Source organism: Aotus nancymaae, unplaced genomic scaffold, assembly GCF_030222135.1.
Source record: "Aotus nancymaae isolate 86718 unplaced genomic scaffold, 86718_ANA_hifiasm-v0.15.2.pri h1tg000072l, whole genome shotgun sequence".
Classification (NCBI taxonomy): Eukaryota; Metazoa; Chordata; class Mammalia; order Primates; family Aotidae; genus Aotus; species Aotus nancymaae.
The window spans coordinates 13,784,346-13,804,192 of NW_026988487.1; the positions used below are offsets into that span (position 1 = coordinate 13,784,346).

The window sequence follows — 19,847 nt, forward strand, 5'->3', positions numbered from 1 at the left end:
CCACTTATTTGATTTTCTCCAGCCACTTATTCCATACCCAGTTGTCTTCAAGTCTTAAAAATTCTGCCTTTTAATTTGTTCTCTATCCCCATTCACTGGCAACTGGAACTACTTACTTGCCTTTCTTCCTTGCCCACCACATAAGTCTTTTTTATCTTCGTTACTTCCAACAACTGACGCAGGCCCTGACATTGGGTGACTGCTAAATGATTAGCATTGATGCTGGGAGGTAGAGATGTGTGTACTGGTGCAGTTTAATAGATGAGAAAGCTAAAGCTTGTGACTTACCTAAGTCTAGTAATGGCAAGGATAGGATTCAAACTCATGTCTTCTAGTACTTCTTCCAGTATTCCCTTTGCTAAGCTATGACATATCTTCACCACAAAAATAGGATGAGTAGTTTCACTTCGAGAGTGGACGGGAAAGAACTGCTTATGGTAAGACAATTCAGTTGTACGAATTGTCTGGAATTTGGCTGCCAACCTGCACAGGCAGTAAAAAAGCAGATAGCTATTCACAGTCAAAGTAAAAATTTTTCAAGAATATCAAATTACTTCACTTTACACAATAAAAAAATTCTTGTGTAAAACACATGTAAATTAAGTTATAAGTTAAAGCCTCTCCCCCATCATTCTCCACTTCTCCTTATTTTGACTAATACAGATAATTTCAAAGCTATTATAGACTCACACATTTTTAAACAAGAAATACTTAGGCTGAGCACGGTGGCTTACACTTGTAATCCTACCACTTTGGGAGGCCAAGATGGGAGGATCACTTGAGCCCAAGGGTTTGAGATCAGCCTGGGCAACATAGGAAGACCCTGTCTCTACAAAAAACTTTTTTCTAAAAACCAGGGCTGGACGCGGTGGCTCACGCCTGTAATCTCAACATTTTGGGAGGCCAAGGCAGTTGAATTACCTGAGCTCAGAAGTTGGAAACCAGCCTGGGCAACATGGTGAAACCCTGTCACTACTAAAAATACAAAAAAATTAGCTGAGCGTGGTGGCAGGCGCCTGTAATCCCAGCTCCTCGGGAGGCTGAGTCAGAAGAATCCCTTGAACCAGGGAGGCGGAGGTTGCAGTGAGCTAAGATTGCATCACCACACTCCAGCCTTCGCGACAGAACGAGACAATGTCTAAAAAAAAAAGTTAGCCAGGCATGTGGCACATGCCTGTAGTCCCAGGTATACTCAGAAGGCACAAGTAGGAGGATCGCTTGAGGCTAGGAGTTCAAACCTGCAGTGAGCTATGATCATGCCACTACACTCCAGCCTGGGCAACAGAGCAAGACTGCCTCTTTAAAAAAAAAAAAAAGAAAGAAAGAAAGAAAAGAAATACTTCTCTCTCTGCAAACATGTACATGTACCAAGGAATAATGAGTGGGTCCACAGATACTTGAATGCCAGATACACTGTGTGGGTTCTGTGTATATATTTAATTTTTTTATCCAAAGTAATCTTATCAAGACTCATACAAGGCTGGACGCAGTGGCTCACACCTGTACAAATCCCAGCACTTTGGGAGACCGAGGCAGCCCAGTGGCTTGAGCTCAGGACTTTGAGATCAGCCTGGGCAACGTGATGAAACCGTGTCTCTACAAAAATACTAAAATCAGCTGGGTATGGTGGTGTGCACCTGTAGTCCCAGCTGCTTGGGAGGCCGAGGTAGCAAGATCACTTGAGCCCAGGAGGTGGAGGCTGCAGTAAGCTGTGATCACAGCACTGTACTCCAGCCTGGGTGACAGAGCAAGATCCTGTCTCAAAACAAATGAACAAAAAAGACATACAATTTTAGAACCAAACTTCAGAAATCACATAGTCCAGCCGCCTCATTTTATACTTAAAGTTACTGAGGTAACTTTAATTAGTGACAAGACAGAGCTAGAACCTCCATCTAATCTTCTCTCTATTACTCTTTGATCCTGAAGAAAACTTCTGCATAATGAGTAATAACTTCCTGATGATTCTGTGGTATCTTCTTTGTGTTGTTTTTGTTGGATTTTCCTATGTGGCTTTTGTTGGAAGGAGGAAGATATATAAAATTCTTGATGTTAATAATTATCATAGTAGGATTCTGAGGCTATGACCAAAGTCCAAGGAAACTTTCTAATGTTCTGCTTCTCCTGTTTCTGGTGTTGCAGAGAGTTTGACCCACATGAGACCTGCTCATATTGCTGTTCATGCTGCTGTTTCTGGCCTTCCAGTGCTCAAATAGCAGGAACTTTCTGTGATATTTTGAATTTTCATCTACTGACAAACCAGAAAATACAAGGCAGACTACCCACAGGAAATTTATATAAGAGTTTGCAAGTAAAACTTGCCTCCAGTTTGCCTTTAAAGTAATAGTGTTGTTCAGATGGTCAAATTCTCCCAAACATAAACCAGACTGCCTTTCCTGCCCCTGCCCCACCTACTACCCGCTGAAGTTCTGCTCTCTTGTTAATAGACCATTAATACTGTAGTAACAAAATGTAAATGCCCTAACTCTAAAGTGGTATGACGAGGCAGTGTCTGGAGATCAGGACCAGATAAAGATACCACATGGTTCACAGATGGCTTTTTAAATTGTTTTTCAAATGAGAGAAACATATGTTTTTAAAACTCTCTTTTTAGTTTTTCCCACAAATATAATCATAATGAAGCAGTCTGGGCATTATATAAAAGAAGAAGCCCCAGAACTACCAAAGGCTGCTCTAGTCTGATTATTTCCTAAAAGTTCAAAGTTTTATAGGGAAACCCTGAAAAAACAGGATTTAAGAAGGATTGGCCGGGTGCGGTAGCTCACACCTGTAATCCCAGCACTTTGGGAGGCTGAGGTGGATGGACAAGGTCAGGAGTTCAAGACCAGCCTGGCCAACATGTTGAAACCCTGGCTCTACTTAAAATACAAAAAGCTGGGCATGGTAGTGCGTGCCTGTAGTTCCAGCTACTTGGGAGTCTAAGGCAGGAGAATCGCTTGACCCAGGGAGACAGGTTGTAGTGAGCCGAGATTGCACCACTGCACTCCAGCCTGGGTGACAGAGCAAAACTCCATCTCCTATTTAAAAAAAAAAAAAAAAAGGATTTAGAGAAGCTGGGCACAGTGGCGTGTGCCTGTGGTCCCAGCTACTTGGGAGGCTGAGGTGGGCACAGTGGCACGTGCCTGTGGTCCCAGCTACTTGGGAGGCTGAGGTGGGAGGATCACTTGAGCCCTGCCTGGGCAACATAGCAAGACTCCATTTCTTTAAAAAAAAAAAAAAGAAGAAGAAGAAGAAGAAGTAGCAGCAGCAGCAGCAGCAGCACTTAGAGCTAATGGGAAGAGATCAGACCCAGATAAAATGTAGTTTATGGCACTTGAGCCTCTTCACTTTTCCAAAGCATAGTGAAGGTCAGGGGTCATTACCCCTAAAGTTAGGTTTTTTTTTTAGGCCTAACTAAAAAAGGCTTTGACTTTTTTTTGTTTTTAGAACCTCACTCTGTCACCCAGGCTAGAGTGCGGTGGCATAAGCACGGCTGACTGCAGCCTCTACCTCCCAGGCTCAATCGTCTCACCTCAGCCTCCCAAGTAGCTGGAACTACAGGCATGTGCCACCATGCCTGGCTAATATTTAAATTTTTTGTAGCGATGGCATTTCATGATGTTTCCCAGGCTCATCTCAAACCCATGGGCTCAAGCAGTCCTTCTGCCTTGTTCCTGCAAAGTGCTGGGATTGCAAACATAAGCCACCACACCCAGCCTCAGCTTTTAACTTTATTGTTATTTCAGTTGATTTTCATAGGCTTTGACCTTCTAGACTTTCTGACCACAGAAAGGTTATAAGTAGATGCCAGGTCTGAAACCCATTAGGAAAGTCATTTACTCCACTACAAGATTAGTCTTTTTTTTAATTGTATGAAAGTCAAACCAATAATAATTTGAACTTTCAAAGCTTGAGGAAAAATTTCTCTGCCAACAGTTATATTAAGCATTGAAAGAAAGGGAGTGTCTAAACATTTTTTGTCACCTTCCTTAATTTTTCCTTTTTTAATGTTAAAGATAAGGAATTTACTTGTGTGAGAGACAGAGCAGATGCTGTTTACCTGCTCTGTCTCCTGATGCTCCTAGCAGTGAAATAGAAGCTTTATAAGCTCTATGGCTTCTCAGGTCATTGAAGCCATCTCGCTGCCTCACGGAGGTCAGATATGGCCATGTGAATAAGCCTACCACTTATAAAGACAATTATTGAGTGAGAAATCAATAATAAAGACAATTCAGATTAAACCATCAAAACCAGTGGTGTACTTTAAAGGTTCTATAAGTTCTTGAGTGTCCTATAGCTCCTTTAGAACTAGTATCTCAGCACCTTTATCATGTTGTCATAAGACAGTTCACATGCTTATAATTTACATGCTTTGCCTTTAAATCTTTTCTCTCCCATCCCTAGGCATGTTTGATTATCATTCTTGCCAAAGCATTTAAGATATAAGGCTAACCAAATCCTGGTTTTGGCCATGCTCTGAGCCCTCATGGTTTCTATAACCTCAAGCTTCTGTACCTCATTAGGGGTTTGGAGCTTTATTTTGAAGCCTCCCATGTACACACAATAAATAAATGTGCATGCCTTTTCTCCTATTGAAAAAAAAAGATGGCTAGCAGGAGTGCCATATTTACAACTCATTTTCATTTTTCATAGGCTCTTTTATGCTTTACCCTACAGGGGATAATCATGCAATATAAAAATGCTACGGGGCCAGACCCAGTGGGTCACAGCTGTAATCCCAACACTTTGGGAGGCCAAGGCAAGCAGATCACTTGAAGTCAGGGGTTCGAGACCAGCATGGTCAACATGGTGAAACCCCATTTCTACTAAAAATACAAAAATTACCCATGCGTGATGACACATGCCTGTAATCCCAGCTACTTGAGAGGCTGACTGCAGAAGAATTACTTGAACCCTGGAGGCGGAGGTTGCAGTAAGCCGAGATGGCGCCACTGCACTGCAGCCTGGGTGACAGAGTGAGACTCCATCATATATAAATTAATAAATAAAGCAAGCAAGCAAGCTATGGGAACTTAGTAACAATTGTTGCTTTTGAAAACTGGTTAATGAAGGGAAAACTCATTCTCCTTGAGTTTAGACACACATTGCCTTTCGAGCTGAGTACTTACCTTGTCATAAGCTGGCTGTATTCCATAGCTGTTTACACAAAGACTCACTTAAATATTTGAATTTTTAATTTTTTCACAGCCATCTCTTCCTGTACTCTATACCCTGTCTAGCCAGGCTACACATGAAGCTGTTCATCTCCTTTGCAGGATGTTGGTCTTTGATCCAGTAAGTAGTGTTTGTTTTTATGTATTTTTAATGAATTACAAATAAATGTGTTCTGAGAGAAACAATGTGGTTTTGAATAGATTGGCAATGTAAATAATTACTTTTCAAAACATAAACTTCAATCACCAGTATCATATGTATCATGTGCACTCATCACACAGAAGTTTATTAACACATAAGAGTCTAGGGGAAGAGATAAGGAGCTGGATCTCATTTATCTCTTATTTCTTATTAATCTCAATATTTGCAAAAGGAGTTTGGCACCAAGTTAAATCAGGACAAAATAATTTTTTGTTTGTTTTGAGACAAGGTCTTGCTCTGTCACCCAGTCTAGAGTACAGAGGTGTGATCTCAGCTTACTGTACCCTCAACCTCCCAGGCCCAAGCATTCCTCCTACCTCAGCACCCTGAGTAGCTGGGACTACAAGCATGCTCAGCTAATTTTTAAATATTTTGTAGAGAAGATGTCTCACTATATTGCTCAGGCTGGTTTGAACTCTTGGGCTCAAGTGATCCTCTTGCCTCAGACCCCAAAGTGCTGGGATTACAGGTGTTAGCCACCATGCCCAGTCAGAACACAAAATGTTTTAAGATTATTTGAAAAAATCTGACCATTATATTACATAAGGAAATGTTTGTTCTGGGTTGTTGAGATGGAAGCTTTTCCCAATACCCTTTCTGGACTTGACTCTTCTGGAACGTACTACAAATTACAGTGTAAGTTCAGCTCTGCATTTATTCGTCCATCCAGAGAATATTATTCACATCTAGCCAATAACTACTGTCAAAGAAGACTCAAAAATGGAAGCATTTAGGAAAGAAAATTTTATGCCAAGAATACAAGGTCACCAAATACAAAAAATACCAGATATTTAAAAGATTAAAAAACCACAAGATTACCAAAGTTATTAAGTTTACATTGGGCCATTTGTAGTAAGGAAGCTGCAACTTTCTTAGAAGATTATCAAATGCACAAACCTACAGACATCAGCATAGCAAAAATTAGGGATAAAAAACATTCTGTTAAGAGTCCAGGTTTGTGAGAAACAGTCAAGGTTTGGGGGACCAGAACCAATTATGGTGACTCAAGTTATTTTTGTGATGTCTTAGCATACAGTGTAGATTGTTTATGTGTTTATTTTGGTGTTTTTTGCTGTTTTTTTGTTTTGTTTTGTTTTACTGTGGTGTATTAGTCCATTTTTACACTGCTGATAAAGACATACCCAAGACTGGGCAATTTACAAAAGAAAGAGGTTTAATTGGACTTACAGTTTCATATGGCTGGGGAAGCCTAACAATCATGGTGAAAGGCAAGGAAGAGCAAGTCACCTCTTATATGGATGGCAGCAGGAAAAGAGAGCTTGTGCAGGGAAACTCTCCTTTTTAAAACCGTCAGATCTCATGAGACTTACTATCACAACAACAGCACAGGAAAGACTTGCTCCCATGATTCAGTTACCTCCCACCAGGTCCTTCCCATAACACGTGAGAATTCAAGATGAGATTTGGGTGGGGACACAGCCAAACCATACCATGTGGTATGTGAAGTGCTTAGTGATACTGTAAGCCTGACAAAAGTGACAGTTGTTCTTGCTTCCACAGTCTCCTTGTGGTCACGTTCCCACCATTAAGGACAATTTCAATCATATAACTTGCTTAATGAGCTAGTGATTTACTATTATTTGATATTTTGTGTTATTTGCAAGTTTATCTACATAGCTAACAAAAAAATGTTGATCAATATGTTTTAAAAACCTCCTTTTACGTGGTTAACAAAACTAGAGCTGTGTGAAATTCAGGCTTCAGAGGTAATTTCTGTCGGCCCATAGAGGATTTTATAAAGGGTCTAGGATTGAAATTTATGTGTTAGAAATATTTTATTCTCTATTTCTATTTAGATGTGGATCCAAGAACCATGTAACTCCCCTCTACCAGGTGTGCATGCACTGTTTAGAGCTGTAAGCCATCCTCTTTCTCTGAGAGCCCATGTTTTGTTTGTTTTTGTTTGTTTGTTTTTTGAGACAGAGTCTTGCTCTGTCACCCAGACTGGAGTGCAGTGGCACGATCTCAGCTCACTGCAACCTCTGCCTCCCGGGTTCAAGTGATTCTCCTGCGTCAGCCTCCCAAGTAGCTTGGATTACAGGTGCACACCACCACCTCCAGCTAATTTTTGTATTTTTAGTAGAGATGGGGTTTCACCATGTTATTCAGGCTGGTGTCAAATTCCTGACCTTGTGATTGCCTGCCTCAGCCTCCCAAAGTGCTGGGATTACAGGCATGAGCCACTGCACCTGGCCTAGAGAACTCATGTTTATTAATGCTCCTGATTTGTTAGTGTTTACAATCTTTAAGGCTGGAATATCCTAAAAGCCACAGAGCAAGTAGTAAGCACGTTTTTTCTGGGAGGTCTTTTGTACATAAATTCTACATGTGACATGTAGTCCTTATTCCTTAATAGTGGGATTATCACAATTAAATGAAATTTGTGGTGTGGTTGTAGTTATAATAAAGATTTATTTACAGAGAAAGATTTATCTGGTAAGGAGGAGTACATATTTATGGGACCTATATAAATAACTGCATAGTCATTTAAAAACAAAATTGGGCTGAGCATAGAGCACAGTGGCTCATGCTTGTAATCCTAGCACTTTAGGAGGCTAAGGCGGGAGAATCCCCTGAGCCCAGGAGCTTAAGACCAGCCTGGGCAACTTAGGGAGACCCCACATCTACAAAATTAAAAATTTTTTAAGTTAGCTGGGCATGGTAGCACATGTCTGTAGTTCCAGCTACACAGGAAGCTGAGGTGGGAGAATGGCTTCAGCCCAGGAGGTCAGGGCCACAGTGAGCCATGATCTCACCATTGTACTCCACCCTGGCAAGGGAGATAGAGCAAAACCCTGTCTCAAAAAGAAAGAAATTAATTTAGTTAATGTACACTACATAATAATTAACTGCTTTTATCACTGTGTTATAAACAAAGCCAACAAGTTTATTACTTTGTTACAGAATTATTATTTTTAAATTGGCCTGATGCTTTGTTAGCTTTTGATCTATATTAAGGATTTTTTTTTAATTTCCAGTTCTGAGAGTTCAGTCAGAATAAGAAACCATTTAAAGAGAGTTTTGTTCTGATTTTAACCTGTTAAATTAAAAGTCAGCAATACATTAAGAAGAAATGAGGGTGTGTGTGTGTGTGTGTGTGTGTGTGTGTGTGTGTGTGTGTCAGGGTCTCACTCTGTGGCCCAGGCTGGAGTGCAGTGGCACGATCTCGGCTCACTGCAACTTCCACCTCCTGGGTTCAAGAGATTCTCCTCCCTCAGCCTCTTGAGTAGCTGGGATTACAGACGTGCACTACCACGCCCAGCTAATTTATTTTTATATTTTTGGTGGAGACAGGATTTCACCATATTGGCCAAGCTGGTCTCGAACTCCTGACCTCAAGTGTTCCACCTGCCTTGGCCTCCCAAAGTGCTGAGATTACAGGCATGAGCCCCTTTTAAATACCTATGAAGAACAGACCATTGACCATAAATAAATCAGTGTATTTATTTAGTCCATTTAGTCTTAGGTAACTAGTTATTCTTGTTTTGTTGATCTTGGGTTAAGCAGTCTACTGCCATGGTATGTCTGCTCCTGGACTGAAACAGTACTAGAAATGCTAACTCAGTTACTTGATTCAGTCTAAGAGGCAGGTGTCTGTGGTGAGATACACATACACACACACATACATACACATACACATTGAACATCCCTAATCTGGAACTTTGAATGCTAACATGACATCGCAAATGACCTGACCTTAGTGACAGGTCACAGTCAAAAAGCAGGTATACAACACACAGTTTGTTCAGTATCCCCAAGGGAAAAAAGATCCCCCCAGCCTCTGTCAGCTGTGATTCTATCTTCCCTAAGCACATCCAGATTCCCCCATGCAGGCGTGTCCACAACAGGTAATAAAGTGGCACACGTGCAGGCCAGATGTGCCAATGACAGGTTCCCCACAATGCTTCACATGGTGCCAAGACCTATGGGCATTATTTTCTGTATTTTTTGCCTGCTCTCTGCTCTGTGGAGTAAAGATATTATTGAAAATGTCAAAAAGTCCTGCAGATAACCCAGCAGGTAACAGTGATTTTTTTTTAAAAAAAGGAAGCATTTATGTTTATCTATAGCACAGAATGCCAAGCTATTGGAGAAACTGGACAGTGGTATAAGTGTGAAGCATCTTGCTTCACACTTGGAAGTAAGTTGTTGGAATGATCACTGTATATGACCTAAAGAAACAGAAGGATAAACTGTTGAAGTTCTGTGCTGAAACTCATGAACAGAAGTTAATGAAAGATGGAAAGGGAAGCCAAGGGCTCAGAGGGGCCCTTGACCAGGCTTGCACATGGTCAGCCTACTTGTTTCTTTGGGTTCCAGCAGTGGAACTCCGTCCCAGTGGAACCTCTAGGAATAGCTGTCAAAGGACTCAGACTTTTTTAGAAAAAAAGAAAAGGAAAAAGTTTACTTGCTAAGAGTGCAGGGGAGTCAGACTTCAGAAGAGCTAGGTCACCAAATACAAAACATAAACTCATTGAAAGGAAAACAAACCAAGGTTATCAAGTATACATTTGCCGGTTCATGGTAAATAAAACACCCGCTTTCTTCTGTGATTATGGTATCTTGAAAGGTCATGACATGCCCTTTTAGATCAGCATAGCAAAAATCAGAGATAAAAGTGTTTGTGGGAATCCAGGTTTATGGAAAACATTTTATTATTATTTGGGGACCAGAACAGTTAGGATGATTCAGTTGTTTTTGGTTTATTTGAAAACAAAAGTGGTTTTCTTCTTTAAATTGTGTAATGTGAAGTTCTTGGTCATATTAGAATCAGAGCAAAATGTTAGTTCTCATTTTTGTTCTACTCTGTACTATTGAGTTCATCCTTAAATCCTTTAAAATTTACTTTATCTCAGTAGTACACATTGGTCTACTGAGCTAAAAGAAGGCACATTAATTTTTTAATGGAGTAATAAGTTTAAAAGTTTAGATTTTCAGGTAAACTTAAAATTAATATATTAAGTATTCTGATCTAAAGTGACAGAAAATGACTGGGCACAGTAGCTCATACCTGCAGTCCCAGCACTTTGGGAGGCCAAGGCTGGGGGCCAGAAATTCAAGAACATATGGAGACCCCCATCTCTACAAAAAAATTTTAAAAAATAAAAGTGCCAGAAAATAAAATGCTAGACTCCTGATATTCAGACTGAGCTGTATCTCAAAACATGGCAGTCAAACTGCTATCTGCTGCCTAACTCCAGCAGCTTTTGCCTTAGTCTGTTTGGTATTCTAAGAGAATAAAAATTTCAAGCAGCTTTGTAAGACTGCCACTATGAACATATCTTCTGGATGCTGACACATATTTAGAAAATACAGCCTGTCATTTAAAATATAAATGTAACCCCATTTGAAGCACTACATAGTTAAATGTCGTGGTATTTGTGATTTTTGACCCTGCATACATCTGTTTCAGGGTAGGAACTTCTCAGAATTTCAACAGAAAGGCACTTCTAAGTGCTTTATGATGGTAGATGATAACAGTAGTTGTCCTAAATCATACACTCCCTATGCTGCTACGTTACCCACCTCTAAATTCAATTATCCCTCTTTGGATGGGATGTACTATAAATTATAAGCTGTGTAAAGCAGTTAATATATCTTTGGAAAGATCCTATGTGGACAGTCATATTTATCTGTAGTGTTGATGTGCTGGTCTCTAATTTGATTTCAGTCCAAAAGAATATCCGCTAAGGATGCCTTAGCCCACCCCTACCTAGATGAAGGGCGACTACGATATCACACATGTATGTGTAAATGTTGCTTTTCCACCTCTACTGGAAGAGTTTATACCAGTGACTTTGAGCCTGTCACCAATCCCAAATTTGATGACACTTTTGAGAAGAACCTCAGTTCTGTCCGACAGGTTAAAGGTGAGTATCTGGTTTGGCCTTGGGCCAGGCAAGATGCCAAGTAACATTTTCCACCAGGTGGCCATGAAGAGCTGAGATGTGGTTGGTAACCAAAGTTCCCCTGTATGTTTATTTTACAACCCTGCATATAGCTATGTGTCCAGGGCATAATAATTCATATTTAATACTATACACGGGAAGGTTGGGGAGAGGAATGAATAGTTTGTTCTTATTTTCAAAGTTTATTTAGGGAGTATGACTCAAAATACATTTAATATGTATTCACTCAATGTCATTTCATTGATTGAAACGTATTGATCTTCTTTATATAACATACAAAGTTCCATTAAATATAAAAATTCACTGAGGGAATCATTCCTTGGATGATGACAAGAGAAGGGAATTTCTGATAGTGTAGTCATAAAATTTTGTTACAGGATCTCCTATTGGGATACAGTGGGGGTAATGGCAATCAAAATTCTGAGTGATTTTAGTGTCTACTCTAGGACATTTTACAAGAGAGAGGGTAGTCCCCAAGTAACCACCTGAAACTGTACACCTAGATACCAACTGATCTTCCAAAAGGCAGCAACTTAGAAGAGTTCATCTATAATGCCAAACCTTGGAGTCTCTCTCAAATTTATAGACCATTTTACTCTTCCCACTGATGGGGCTGCAGTCTGTAATGCCACCAGTGGGTTTTTTGCCTACCTTTAGCAACAGCTGTCATTTTAGTTTTAGGAAGTTCAACTGAATTCTGCTTGATAGATGATGTGTTTTTTTGATTTAACTAAACCAGTAGGAAATGCTGTTCAGATGCTGGCTAGAGTCAGCTGAGAATTCACTGCTCCCAGGCCTCCAAATTGTCATGGATTGTATGATGCTTGCTTTCTCCACAGAAATTATTCACCAGTTCATTTTGGAACAGCAGAAAGGAAACAGAGTGCCTCTCTGCATCAACCCTCAGTCTGCTGCTTTTAAGAGCTTTATTAGGTAACTATATCTATGTAATTCTAACATTTTTGTTAGAATTAAAGGATGCCAGTGTTACTTGATTATTCAGCGTATTTGTTTTTATTTAGCTAACATAGGTAAAAGGTGCAACAGAAAGTTTCTGTTATGAGGTTTGAGTGTATTAAAACTAAGCAGGCCAGGCACAGTGGCTCACACCTATAATCCCAGCACTTTGGGAGGTCGAGGCGGGTGGATCACCTGAGGTCAGGAGTTCAAGACCAGCCTGACCAATATGATGAAACCCCATCTCTACTAAAAATACAAAAATTAGCCAGGTGTGGAGGCATGCACTTGTAATCCCAGCTACTCGGGAGGCTGAGACAGGAGAATCGCTTGAACCCAGGAGGTGGAGGTTTCAGTGAGCCGAGATTACGCCATTGCACTCCAGCCTGGACAATCAGAGCAAAACTCCATCTCACAAAAACTGTAAGCATCACATTTTACACTGGTGCCAGTTCACTGTGGTTGCTTTGGCAATATTTTTCCCAGATGATCATTTTGCCGCCTCATGATGTACATGGTGATTTCCTGGAGTTAAATGTGGTCATCTCAGTTCCCACTACCATTCCCACTCCCTAGTAATAACTGCAAGTGAGAAAATAATTTTTTTGTGTGCTGGTGGACTGCTGGTGTATCCTGTGTGGAGGAGAAGCCAAGAGGTTTATGGTAGAGCTGTGAACCTACTTTGGAACTTACCAGGCTTCATTCTCCTTGTCTCTCTGTCCTTTCCTTCTCTTGATCTCTTTTTGTTTAAGTCCTTATATATCAATTAGGGTCCAGTCAGGAGAAATAAACCACTTCCCCATAATATGAATGGGGATAATTTAATAACAACAATTGTTAACTGGGAAAGATGATCAACTGCTAAAAGGCATAAAAGGATTCTGAAGGCTGCTGAAGTAGCAAATGCAGAAAGCAGCTACTCCCTGTAGACTGAGGTTGCTTTGGCAATTTTTTTGACAGAGGGAAAATAAAGAAATTAAGAATTTAGAAGCAGTTCCTCTATGTAAGGACCTCTTTGGAGAGGGTATGGCTGCCACAGGAACAGGAACACAGCACGAGGGTGATGTGCAGAAGAGGAAGTGTGCCAGAAGGTGTGGGCAGAACTGGTCCATCAAAGACGCCTGCCAGGAGAGTTTGGGTGGACCAAAGCTGAGCCTTCCACATGACCAAAAAAAAGCACAACAAACCAGGGAAGGGAGCCTGCTTCCCGATGCTACTACTTTGTAGTGCCCTTCCAGCACCCTCTTGTTGACAAAGCTAACATTTAGCTCAGTGGCAAAGGGAATCATGAACAGGGTCTGGCTCCAGCATCACAAAGCAAGACGAAGGGTGGATTCTATCTGAGCGGCCACACAGTCTCTATCTTCCCTGCTGCCTTTCTCCTCTCCTTTTTCTCTCTTCTTCTGCTGTTTCCCTTTAATCATATTGAAGTTGTTTGAATTTTTTGGACCACAGTCAAGATTTTATGCATAAAATTATAAGACCTGACTTTCATTTTTTCCATGTATTTTTCTATTGGAAGAAGGAATCAAGTTGCATTTTACTTATCTGTGGTTTTAAATTACTTTGTTTTACTATTTTCCCCTAAGAGTTACTGACCCTGTCAATTAGGCAGTTAAGCAGCTTAGGTATAAATGATCCTGGGCCTTGGAGAAACAAAATGGGTACACTTCTCCATTTCAAGTTTATAATCTAATTAGCAACCTTAGTCAGACATAGGAAAAAGCCAGTAACATCTGTGGATAACCAATGCTAAATGATTACCTATATTTCTCCATTAATACTTGATAATGCTTCTAAGGCTCATTCGATTAGGCCACTGTATTTTGAGAGGCTACTTTTAAATGGATAATTCTACATCCCTTAAGGTTGTTTTCCTGATTGATTATTGAAATTGTCACTTGTAATACCTACCATTTACCTTACACTATGAAGTAGGCACTGTAGAAAACACTTCACATCTGTTATCATTTATTCATCACAGTATCCTTTGAGGTAAACAGCATTATTCCTTTCCAAATGAGAAGAGATTAAGGCACTTGCTCAGTGCCATACAACTAGTAAATGACATGTTAATTTCAAGCCTATATATTACCCACTACACCAGATTGCCTCTCCGTAGATAACAGATCCTTAAACAGACAACTTAGAAAATTCAACTTTAAAGAAACAAGTAAAAATCCAGAAGTGGACTTAATTTTTTCAGAGGAAGAGAGGAAAACAGGCAGTAGTGAATTACCCTTTTGCCATTGTGGCATTACAATTAATTTCTCCATCGCTGTTTTCTTCCAGTTCCACTGTTGCTCAGCCATCTGAGATGCCCCCATCTCCTCTGGTGTGGGAGTGACGGTGGAAGATAATGTACTACTGAAGATGTAATGTAGCTTTCCACTGGAGTCTGGGATTTGCAATTCTGGAGGTTAATCATGCTTGTACTGTAATTTTACTAATGAAGTTTTAAATTAACAACCACTACTTGTATGATATGAATAATATTTAGAAATGTTACTAGACTTTTAATCTTGTAAAGTGGTTGTGCTTTTAGAAGAAAAATATTTTACCCAGAGTTGCACATGTTTTATGAATTTAGTGCAGCTGTTATGGCTCACCTCAGAACAAAAGAGAATTGAACCAAATTTGGGAGTTTGGGGTTTTATGTTTTTGTTGTTTTTCTTTTCTAAAATGAAGTGAGATTGTTCACACACACACACACACACACACACAGGACAGTCATACATTTTGATATTATTTGAGCCATTCCTAAAGATTGGGGGTTTTCTAAAACTAAAAAAAATCTAGAAACCTTGCCTGCGACCAATTATGGAGCTACGTGAACTGATCGTGGCTGCACCTGGGGGGGAGGGTAGGGATGAGGGGGCATGCCACCTAATGATCAAGCCCTATAATTAGCTTCTCATTAGAGCCGTGATGGTGATGTGTGCTGTCTAAAATCCAATGTTGTGGGTAGAGAGAATGAGTTTGTGACTAGGAGAGACTAAACTTTTGTTTTCCTTACCCAGTATAAATATATATATATATATTTAATCTATTTTTATTAGAAGTTTTTCTGCTCTTTCTTACATAAAAGAACCCCGAGCATGCATCTTTCATGTGTGTAAATAATTCATTTCTGAGCTAATTTCAAAAGAATCCCAACATTGCTGTATAGAAAGAGAACTAGCTTGCACATTTTAGGTCTGTGAAATTTTGTGAGACTTTTCCTGCACTGGACAGTAAAAAAATAATAAAGGACAAAAACAAATTTTAAAAAAATTTTAAGCCACAACTAAAAAGGCACATAGGGAATTATGTCAAATGTGTTTGTGTCCTTAGGCAAAGCTGTGGGAGTCTTGAAATGTCACAGTAGTAAATAACTTATTACTTTTTGACAAGTTCTTTTTTTCTGTTGGAACACTGAATTCTTCTGTGCATATGTACATATGAATACAAATCGAAGGCCTCTACCTCCTGGAGTTATACAACTTGGCTTGTTTACCTCCACATGCTGATGATGACTATTTTTTTTTTTTTTAAGTTCAGTGTGGAGACTTGAAACTTGAATGTCCCTTCCAACTTTTATATTAAAAATAAAAAGAAAATTGAAGATCATTTTTCACCTGTACAAGGAATATTAATGGATCGTCTTAAAATTGGTCTAGGAAAAAACCTTGGTGTGTGTTATGGACAATTAACTGTTAAAGTTATTGTAAGTTATCTGTATTTAGCAGAGTATTTTCAACTTGAGTGATCTGAGCTGAATTTGAAGACTATTAATAAGTTATGTTTGGAAGTTTTAACTTCAATGAAGTAATTATTTGCTGTGAAAGAAACAAACATTGAATTACTAAACAAAGATGGTGCAATATCTTTGTTTTTTTTTATGAGGCTCCTGAGAATCAACCCAACTGAAGCATTTCAATTCACTTGAATGAGAAACGTGTTTAGTATCAAAAGAGCCCAAGAAGACACTGGTGTGAAAGGTACAATCTCAGAGGTTGGTCAATTACCGTGGCACACTTTGTACAATGTAGATTTGAAGTACAGTGGTGAAAACATTAAATGTGACATTTGAAAAAGATGTGTCATCTGTTTTATTTCAGTTTCTTTCCTTTGTTTTCTCTTCAGTACAACTCATATCTTGACTTTGCAAAGTTTTGAGACATTTCCTATTTATATTTCCACTTTGATCTTTGAGGAAATTGGTTTTTTAAAAAATCTTCCCAGAAACTTTAGATTGACAAAAATATATTGAAAATTTAGTTAACCAATATCAAAGACATGTGATTTAAATATACACAATATAGAAGTATTTTTAGACCTTGGAGTCTCTAATCCAGTGGTTTTCAAACTTTTTTTTCTTTGAAGCAATATCTTGGAGTCAAATATATTAAATAAAAGTAGATTGCTTTGTATGAAGCAGACTGGTGAAGGAACTGGACACCTCCCTCTTTACTACTTCTGCCTCCTACGCCTAGCAGCCCAAAGGTACTTTGAGCTAAGGAAGAAGTCTCAGCCCATTGGTGGTGTCATCAAGGCCTGAAACTAGACTGCCTAACTTCAGAATATTTTGCCTGAAGCTAAAGCAACATTACTCTTGAGTTTGTAGGTGGCGTGTACTTCTCCTTATCTTTCTTTATTTAGCAAAATGAATGGATTTTTTTTCCCTAACATTGAGGGAGTTGGCTATTCTAATTCATGTAAGTTAATATAAATACATTTATTATTTTATTCAACAAAATTTTGAATACTTAGTATAAGAATTACTTATCAGGAAGCCATATTAATAAATATCAATAATGCTTAGATAAGGAAACCAGTTTCATCACTTAAAAGAGAGCATTTTGAGTTACACATGATTTTGAAACTAAATTCCTGCCAACATGGTGAAACCCCATCTCTACTAAAAATACAAAAATTATCCAGGCATGGTGGCGGGCGCCTGTAATCCCAACTACTCAGGAGGCTGAGACAGGAAAATCATTTGAACCTGGGAGGTGGAGGTTGCAGTGAGCTGAGATCGTGCCAGTGCACTCCAACCTTGGCAAACTGTCTCAAGAAAAAAAAAAAAAGAACTAAATTCCTTTACAGATGATAAGTATTAGAGAAAATATACTGACCTGCTCTTAGCTGCAACCTACTTAGAAAACCAAGGAGATTTGTGCCTTATTGCTTTATTGTTGGGAGTTGCAAAAATGGGAGTTCTCATAGCCAGTAGAGTCAGTGTGGACAGGTAAATTAGGGTTATAATCACCTATAATTTGTAGGCAGTTTAAGAACCTGTGAAAGATGGAGATAATCTCTTGTGATGACTCATAAGGTTTATAATTTTTGTTTTGTTTTCCTCTCTGATAGGTTACTTAAAATATTACTTTATAGTAAAATAAAAAATATATTAATAGAATGTAAAATTGCATGAATTTTGAAATTAAGATAACTTTTAAGATATTTTCAGAAAACAAATTTAGTTTACTCTAAACAGAGCCTCACCAAAGGCAGTTCTAAAGGGGACTTACTTTACTTCAAGAAGATGTTGTACCTTCAAGAGGAAGAAAAACAATAACTAAAAGCAGATATCCAAGGATGGTGAACAAAGAAATCGGTGAACACGTGGGGGAAACTAAGCAGATACGTTGCATATAATTATATGTTTATGGGGATAATAAACTACAGCAGCACCTTTAAACTAGGGGTACACACACCCCTGAGGATAAATGAAGACTCTCCAGGAGGTACATGGGCACATATATTTGTTTGGGTCTCTGGGTCTTTCTGAGACAGAGTCTTGCTCTGTCACCCAGGCTGGAGTGCAGTTCCTTGATCGTAGCTCACTGCAGCCTCAACCTCCGGGGCTCAAGTGAGCCTCCCACCTCATCCTCCCAAAATGCTGGGATTACAGATGTAAGCCAGAGAGCCAACTTCACTATCTTTTTTTTTTTTTTTGGAAACAGGGTCTCACTCTGTTGCCCAGGCTGGAGTACAATGGCACAATCTCGGCTCACCACAACCTCTGCCTTCCAGGTTCAAGCAGTTCTCCTGTCTCAGCCTCCCAAGTAGCTGGGATTACAGATACACGCCACTACCACCCAACTAATTTTTGTATTTTTAGTAGAGATGGGGTTTCACTATGTTAGCCAGGATGGTCTTGATCTCTTGACCTCGTGATCCAACCGCCTCGGCCTCCCAAAGTGCTGGGATTACAGGTCTGAGCCACCACACCTGGCCATCTTCACTATTTTTTTACTCCATTCCCTTTCTGAGTTTTATTTTCACATCCCTCTTCAGTTATTGAGGGAATGTGTTCTCTTTCTGGGTCCACAAGGGGGCATAGTTTTAAGGGCAAGAACTTCCTAATGCCATGCCCCGCTCCCATCTCTCTCCATCCGGGATATTTAACGGTTTATATTTAAATTTTGCAGGTGCAGGAAGAAACTAAGAGTTGGTCACTCCCCTAAGGAACTCCTTTCATTGCCCTGGGGTCTTAGAGAAGGTGGGGATTCCTCCAAGGTTAAAAGTCCCCTTCTTCCACACCCCTTCGGACTCCATGTTTGGATCTCCTTCCATGAACAAAGCTGTTTTTTTCTATCCTGGATTTTCCCTCTAAAGTCCCCTTCCACAATCTCTTGTGGAAGCCTGTCTTCCCCTCCTAAACTCCATCTCTCGCTCTGTTCCCTTCCACTCAGTGTGGAAGCTGCTTTCCTCTCCTGGATTCCATCTTTCTGGAGTCTTTTCACTCGGTGTGAGAGTTAGCTCTTTGTTTCTCTCTCCTTCTCCTGTTTTTCTCTCTCTAAATCACTTTCTACAAACACTTTTGAGTCCGGTATTTACTGCGCACTGCGCCGTGGTCCCCTTTCTCATTCTTGAGAGGGCAGGAGACCAAGAACCTGGAGAAATGTCCTCTTGGGAGCTGAGGGCACGCTGAACCCCAGTATGACATTATCATTCTCCCACTTAGAAAGACGAATTTCTTACACATCTTAGATAGTAATGTGGTGCAATATACCTAAGTATAAAAACTTCCTGAGTTGCAAACTAAAGGGACAATTTGAAACAATTTTTGTTTATAAAGACCTCACCTTTTATATCTCTGCTGTCAGGTAATCCATCAGTCCTGAGAGACAGCCCCTGGAAAGTAAAGCAAAGAGAACATTAGGAAGAAATACTGGGACTGGCAGTATTTAATTTCATCCAGGCAGCAAATTCATGGCACAGCTGTGTCTGTCTTACAGTTGAGAAGTGAGATGGTTTTTGTGGAAACATAAAATGAATGTAGACCTTTCCCAGTAGAAAGTAAATTGGTTTTGACTCCCTGGTTTGCCAGTAAGGACGTTCCAGTTAGTTTATATGGTTGACGTTTTCCATAACTAGAATTAGCCTGAATCTGCAGCTGCAAAGTTTTGACAAAAATATATTTAAAGCAAAAGAGTAAAAATTAACCAAAAATATTGTAGAAATACTAGCGAGGATGTGAAGACATTGGAACCCTTGTGCATTGCTGCTGAGAGTGTGAAATGGTACAACAGTTATGGAAAATGGTATGCCAGTTCCTCAAAAAAATTAGAAGCTAGGCACGTGGTGTGTGCCTAT

At 39.7% G+C, this 19,847-nt stretch overlaps 1 protein-coding gene and 1 long non-coding RNA gene across 4 annotated transcripts in view; one reads left to right on the forward strand and one right to left on the reverse strand.

The window, feature by feature from the left end:
• Positions 1-16,341, forward strand: part of NLK (nemo like kinase) — a 154,670-nt gene extending 138,329 nt beyond the window's left edge. Inside the window, exons 8-11 of one of the 3 annotated variants that reach the window (XM_064367632.1) lie at positions 5,209-5,295; positions 11,069-11,267; positions 12,146-12,239; positions 14,556-16,341. In XM_064367632.1, coding sequence (XP_064223702.1) covers positions 5,209-5,295; positions 11,069-11,267; positions 12,146-12,239; positions 14,556-14,610 — 435 coding nt within the window. In that variant the 3' untranslated portion in view covers positions 14,611-16,341. Of the gene's footprint in view, positions 1-5,208; positions 5,296-7,193; positions 7,231-11,068; positions 11,268-12,145; positions 12,240-14,555 lie in introns of those variants that run through there. The other 2 variants (XM_064367633.1, XM_064367634.1) reach the window with 2 other exon arrangements.
• Positions 1-19,847, reverse strand: part of LOC110568048 (uncharacterized) — a 63,887-nt gene that overhangs the window by 28,023 nt on the left and 16,017 nt on the right. Inside the window, exon 2 of the long non-coding RNA XR_010339133.1 lies at positions 19,337-19,385. This is a non-coding gene — a long non-coding RNA (uncharacterized LOC110568048). The remainder of the gene's footprint in view (positions 1-19,336; positions 19,386-19,847) is intronic.